Source organism: Manihot esculenta, chromosome 5 (assembly GCF_001659605.2).
Source record: "Manihot esculenta cultivar AM560-2 chromosome 5, M.esculenta_v8, whole genome shotgun sequence".
NCBI lineage: Eukaryota > Viridiplantae > Streptophyta > Magnoliopsida > Malpighiales > Euphorbiaceae > Manihot > Manihot esculenta.
Genome location: NC_035165.2, coordinates 20,891,503 through 20,898,866, shown reverse-complemented (window position 1 = coordinate 20,898,866; position 7,364 = coordinate 20,891,503). Strand labels below are relative to the sequence as shown.

At 27.3% G+C, this 7,364-nt stretch overlaps 1 protein-coding gene across 1 annotated transcript; it reads left to right on the top strand.

Annotated features, from left to right (window-relative positions):
* The first annotated feature begins 4,554 nt into the window (after positions 1 to 4,554).
* Positions 4,555 to 5,233, top strand: LOC110616316 (defensin-like protein 1). The gene is made up of 2 exons (XM_021758701.2): positions 4,555 to 4,709; positions 4,921 to 5,233. The coding sequence occupies exons 1-2, from the start codon at positions 4,655 to 4,657 to the stop codon at positions 5,088 to 5,090; spliced, it is 225 nt and encodes a 74-aa protein (XP_021614393.1). The 5' UTR covers positions 4,555 to 4,654; the 3' UTR covers positions 5,091 to 5,233.
* The last annotated feature ends 2,131 nt before the right edge of the window (positions 5,234 to 7,364 follow it).

Genomic DNA, 7,364 nt, shown 5'->3' with positions numbered 1-7,364 from the left:
TTATATTTATTACATATATATTAATTATTATTTTATATGAAAATAAAATTATAAATATATTTATACTATATATTATAAATATTTAAAATTTAATAAAAATAAATTTAATTTTTATAATTTTAAATATTTATATTAATTAATTAATCTATTTTTTATTAATTATTTAATTTAATCTTTCTTATATATATATATTTAATAATAGTTAAATAAATTTATGATTAATATTATTTAATTAGAATATTATTATAAAAATATATTAAAATTAATAAAATATATTATAAAAAATTTATTTTAATAAAAAAATATAATTATTAAGTTAATATAATATAAAAATAATATATTAATTAATATAATTATAATATTTTAATAATTAAAAAAAAATTTTAAAAAAAAAAAGCCCTGGCGCCACAGCCAGGCCATTTTTAAAAAAAAATTATAAGAAAGTAATGGTCTGGCGCCATTGTGAGTGGCGCCAGACCATTTTAAAAAAAAATAAAAAAATAAAATAATGGTCTGGCGCCACTTAAAGTGGCGCCAGGCTCTGACGCCTATCAAACAGGCGCCAAGTAAATTTTTCGGCTGCCACCTGTCACCCCAACCCCAAATCCGCAAATACTTTTATATTAACCCTAAATTCGCAAATGAAAAATTTTTCATCCCTAAATTTACAAAAAGCCCAAGGATTTGTATGCTACTAATGATGACTTTGCTGATATATGGGCTAGAGTCTAGGCTCACCACCCTGCTGATGAATTCTTGATACATGATGGCTTTCTTTTTAAGGAGAACAGGTTATGCATTCCTCAATCTTCTCTACGGGAAAAACTGATTCGAGAGGTCCATGAAGGAGTTTTGAGTGGTCATTTGGGGTGTGATAAGACTACTGCTGGGTTCGATGAGCGTTTTTACTCGCCACAATTAAAAAAGGAAAATTGGCCGGATGGTCCAGGAGTGTCTAATTTGTCAAAATCAGAAGGGTCATTCACAGAATACGGGCTTATACACTCCATTGCCTATTCCAGCATATCCTTCGGAGGATTTGTTTATGAATTTTGTTCTTGGTCTACCACGTACTCAACGTGGATCTAATTCCATTTGTTGTTGTTGACAGGTTCTCCAAAATGGCGCATTTCATTCCCTGCAAGAAAACTAATGATGCTTCTCATATTGCAAAATTGTTTTTCCAGGAAGTTGTTCACTTACATGACGTCCCTAAGACTATTACTTCTGACAGAGATGTGAAGTTTATAGCTCATTGCTGGGTGACTTTATGGAAGCGCTTTGGAACTGAATTTCGATACAGCAGTGCTGTGCATCACCAAACTGATGGACAAACTGAAGTGGTGAACCGCATGCTTGGTAATCTTTTGCGCTGCATCTGCAGTAATAAGAAAACTGCTTGGGATCTTGTTTTTGCCTAAGCAAAATTTGCTTACAACAGTGTTGTCTACAGCTCTACAAAAATGTCACTTTTCGCAGTTGTGTATAGGAAAGTCCTAGCGTATACAGTTGATCTTATTGCTTTTCCTACAGGTTCTCACAACAGTATTGCAGCAAACAACTTGGCAAAACAGTATGTGGATGCTTTCAAACAGGTACAACAATGCCTTACAGAAGTCAATGACAAATACAAAGCTACAACTGATAAACATAGGCATTTCAAGTTCTTCAATATCGGTGATCAAGTTATGGTGTATTTACGCAAAGAGCGTGATGGAGGATAGAAAAAGCTTGACGCCAAGAAGATTGGTCCATTCCGAATCATTCAGAAGATTAATGACAATACCTATGTTCTTGATCTCCCCAATGAGATGAAAATTTTCAAGATGTTTAACGTGGCGGATCTATTTCAATACTATCCTGCTGATGACAACTCGAGGTCAAGTTCTTTACAAGTTGAAGGGAATGACACGGAGCAACTACCCTTGGACTTTACGGCAGACTTGAATCGGGCCTAACTTTGCTGCCGACATCCGATGGAGATCTACGATAGCTTTTCGGAAAGAAAATTTCTAGACACATGATTTTCAAAAGTGTGATAAGGGCCGCAAGTCTGTCACAAAGTTCGATATGGGAATTCCATCATTTAGAAGTCAATTTTGTATTTTAATTATTTTTTTGATATTTTTATAATTTTGCATATTAATTTTTTTTATTATTATAAATAGTATTTCTTGACTATTACAGAGATAATTTTCAATTTTTAAAAAATTTTAATAAAATTTTTCGACTTCTAACTTATTTTTCTCTTACATCATCTTAACCAAATAATATTGGTTAAAATTTTTGACGGAATTTAAATAGTCATTTATCAGATTTATTTAAAATAAATGAATTTAGTTAAATTCTACTATTTTAAAATTTATTTCAAATAAATTTTTTTAATTGAAATGAATTAAATTCTACTAATAAAATTTAATTTTTTTTTCTTAAAAAACATATATTCCAAATAAGAGAATAAAGATTACAGTATGTGAAGGTTGCCTTCTTTGATTTTTTTTTTTTTTTTTGAAATTACTATTGAACAAAGTAATTTTAAAATTTGACAACTTTTTTTTCTAACAATATTTTTGGCAGTAAAAGGTTAATATTTTGGCTACAAGCAGTCTTTAACTGTAAAGTAGTGTTACACTCTAACCTCTATATAATAAAGTATAATAGCCTGTTTGACAATAATTGTTCAATAATATTTAATCAAACGATATTTCATATTGTAAGACTCTTGTTAATAAAATAAAAAATAATGGGCCCATGTTTAAAAAAAAGAATTTAAATCCTCTTTTCTCGAAATCAGAGCAAGAATATTCTCTTTTCCACTTACTTTTTTTACAAAAATAAATTATTTTCTTGATCCTTCAACTCATCTCTATTTTTCATTTTAATCCTTCAAATCTAAATCAAGCCCTAAATCAATTTTTATTTTATTTTTTTTTAACAAAAAAAAATCCTAACGTAAAATCCATTTTCTTTTTTCTTGGACATCAAATTTTAATAGGTAAATTTCTCTCATTTTTTTTATTGATTTCTTAAGTTTTATATATTTTTTTAGTATTTTAAGTGGTGATTTTTGTGATTTAAAATTGTGGAGAGTTAAATATTGTTTTATGGATTGATTATTCATTATCTTTAGGAGTTTATTTAATGAGCTATTATTGTTATTATCAAAACACCCAGAAAATCAGTACGCGCATCCTTAACTAAAGTACCGACAAAAAAGGAAATATCAAATTAGACATTGACTCTTTTCGCAACTTTGAATATAACAAAGAGAATGAAATCTAAACGAATGACAATGAAAAAAATGAACAAAGGAGACTAGTTTAGAGAAGAAGGATGTTAAAAGGATATAAATAATTATTTTTTTCTCACACTAATCTCCCTAATCTATTACTTTTTTTCTATTGTCGCTCTATTTGTTTAAGTTCTATCATATCCCTTACAATTAGAGCTGCAAAAAATATTGCTGACCAATTAAAAATTTTTTTGTGTGTCAATGTCTTGGTTAAGGGTGCAGTTGTTGATCTTTGTGTATCTTGATAATTGCATTCTCACTCTTCAAATTTTAAATACTAGGATATAGACGTAAATTTATGAAAATATTTGAATTATTTTATTTATTAGAAAAAGTTAAGAATATAAAAATATTTAGTTTATTTTGTTTTAATAGGTTGTTAATTAAAAAATAATATGTTATGGTCAAAATTGATTTGGATCATGAATAAAAAATAAATAAATCTTATAAATTTAATTTAACTGTCCAAAATTAAAAATTTAAAATATAATCGTGAGTTAATCAAAATATTTGAATTATTTAAATTAATAAGTCTTAATTTTTGAAACCTGTTGCTCAGTATAATTAGCGGCAAGCTTTGCCGCTAATTGCAGCTAATTATACCAATGGCAAGGGATAGAATTTTACTGTATGATAAAATTTACCCTGGTTTGGCAATATTTTTTGAACTTTTCATTTCAATTCCCACACTTTGATTAAAAAAAAGGCCTTGATAATTATCCCATTAATAAATAGATAACCTTTGTCCACACACAGTCACAAATATTCTCCATCTTGTGTGTATTTGGACAATGTCATAAGACATTGTGTAATTATTTAATATTTTCAGAATATCACGTTGCATCAATGATGTGATATTTTTAATTAATAAAATTAAAATTTTTATTATTTTATTATTAAAATATATTAACTAAATTTATCATTAAAGTTAAGTGAAAAATAAACTTTAGATCAATTTAATTATAATTTTTTTTATCTTACTTTCGTAATTTTTTATTTCAGTCGCCCGTGTGATAAAAAGCGTATGATAATTATCGCATAAACAAATAAAGAACCTTTGTCTACATAGGTCTTCGCTCGTCTCTATCTTGTGTGTGTTGGACGAATGCGTACCGAGATTCACACTCCTTGAACAAAGATCGATGCTATTCACGCTACAATAGAACAAACAAATGTGTAAGGTAGCATGTGAAGGAGCATGGTTTTGCTCATTTCATGTGAAAATATTCGAATTTCCAACAATCTCTTTCTGCTCCAAATATCAGTATATGGCAGCTATATATTTGCGCAGATGAAAGAACGGAGAACTTGTTCCATTTCCGAAGTATTATCACCAGAAAGCTAGGCTGCAAAATAACACATATGGAGAAGGGATCTTTTGGGCTCTTATTGTTGCTGTTCATCGTCTTGGCTTCTCGTAAGCTACATTATATCTCTTTCTCTTTCTTTTAAACCAAATCTATATCTCGTACATAACAAAAAAGTTTTGGTTTTAATAACTTAATACAAGTCTTTTGAAATAACCTTTGACAAGTGAAAATAATTCTAGTTACGGCTTTATGTCTCCTTTAAGAGATTGATACAGAAATTTCTATTTAATGTGTTTGTTACGCATGCCCTGCGTGAAGAGGAGATGGTGCTGCCCATTGAGGCTAGGGTTTGCGAGTCAAAGAGCCATCATTTCAGAGGATTGTGCACAATAGCCCACAACTGTGCTATGGTGTGTAGGAATGAAGGTTTCTCTGGCGGCAAGTGCAGAGGATTCCGTCGCCGCTGTTTCTGCACTAGGCTTTGCTAGTTTTATTTGCATTAAAAGAAGGGACGTTGCTGCAAACCTGTTATGTTTACTTGATGACATCTTCTAGGAAAAGAGGTTGTGTTGCTAATAATGCTTGTTCCCTAACCCTTTTGTTCCAATATATTCCTCCTGTTTTTTGAAAAGTTCTCTCTTTTATATTTCTGACATAGAAGAGTTATCCGTTTAATTAGTGCTCCACCCATTTTATAATTTTTTTTCACTTTATTAACCTTTTAATTATATTCATATTAAAAATATTAAATTTTATTAAATATTTAATAAAAAATTAAATAAAATTATAATAATCTATTTATATATTATTATAGGGTAAAAAAATAAATAATAATTATAAATAAAAATTATGAGATGAATAAAATATAATAATTAATGATCTATTTCTTAACATAAGATTGCAGGAAAAAAAGAAAAAAAGAAAAAGAAAACACTCAATAGTTGCTGCGTATATCGTTATCAGGATGTTCCTAAACCTAACCCCCAGATTTGAACCAACTGAAGCAAGGATTAGTGAAGCAAAACTACCAGCTATCTATGCGATTTTTTTATGAAAAGATTTATATTTACGTGTTTGTGATCTATGCGATTCTTTTATAAAAAAAATTATATTTACATATAATCCATCAAAGAATTTCCCTTCATAATGAAGGGAAGAAATCAATGCATTTTGGTAGTATGTCGGTTGGGGACTTTCCCGACGTTCCTTTGGACTTGAGCTCTGCAACTAGGGCCGTGTAATTGATCAATTCACTTCCAAACTAAATTAAACAAATCAAAAAAACAAAAAATTGAAATGTGTAATTATTAAGAACCAAACGATGTCAAGAAGTGGGACTAAACCAAACTGATAAATTTTAGTTTAATTGGATTCAGTTTGATTAAGAAAAACTCAAAATTTACAGAGCTTTGCAAAACTTCAATAAAAAGTCAATATAAGCTTCTCAACGGTCAACAATCAAATTGTTTTAATAAAAAAATCTGTATACTTTATTTGATATGATTTTTTTTAAGAGTTAAATTTAAATATATATTAATAAAATTTAATTTATTTTTATTCATGAAAAAATCATTTTTATAGAATTAATTTAAATAAAATAGAATTCGATTCAACTCTTTTATATTAAATAAATTAATAATAAATTTAAATATTGATTTAATTTATTTATTATTTTTAAATTAAATATAAATATCTATTTTTATAAATAATAATCATTTTTATGATATTGATTGAAAAAATATTACTAATATTTTATAATATTTAAAACCTAAATTTTACAGATTTTTTACCATTAAAAATATAAATTAACATTTTTTAAAATTTATAAAATAATATAATAAATTTTTTAATAGCAAATATAAATAAATTAAATATTAATAGTCAATATTAAATTAAATTAATTTTTTTAAAGAGTAATTATTAATTAAAAAAAGAAATAAATTTAAAATTAAAATAAAAAAAATAAAGGATAAAAGGAAAAAAAAAAGTTTTCTAAAAGTTAATCAAGTAATTTTGATGTACATAGTTTTGAGTGAAATCATTTTTCACAAAATTTTATCAATTTTAGTATGATTTACTTTTAATTCAAAATCAATTCTAACAATAATTCAAGAATTGAATTCTTATACTGTTAGTTTTATCAAATACAAATTTTTTTTTTAAAATTCATTTCTTTAGAATTATTGCAAAATTAGTTAGATATAAATTTCAGAACCAAAAAATAAACTCATCCACTAGTTTTATTATAAAATAACAATAAACCACTTATGATAAAAAGAAAAAGTAACTCATATAATCAACTTTAAAAAAAAATTTATAAAGGATAAGGACACTTTTAAATATACAGTTGAAAAGTAAAAATCGCATGAACGACATCGGGAAGGCAAAGCTAGAATAGAATCGCATGAACCCAGTGTAAGTGAGGTTTCAGTCGTGATTGACGAGTGACCTGACCATCATGCTTTGGATTGAAGTTTAAACCCATGTACTAAGAACCAAAAATTGCAGGACGGAACAACAAGAAGAAAAAAGAGTTGCTTTGGCCTTTAATAAGTGACCTGAGCACACTCCATCGGTGCATGTCGCAATCTTTCAAGGGGCAGTGGTTATTTTTTAAAATTAAGTTATAATATTTTTTTTACAGTTGTACATAATATTTTTTATATAAATCTTCACTAGTTATTTAATGTGTTATATAACAAGATGATTTTAATTATGTAAGAAAAAAAAAATTAGGAAGACCATATTTTGAGCAACCGATT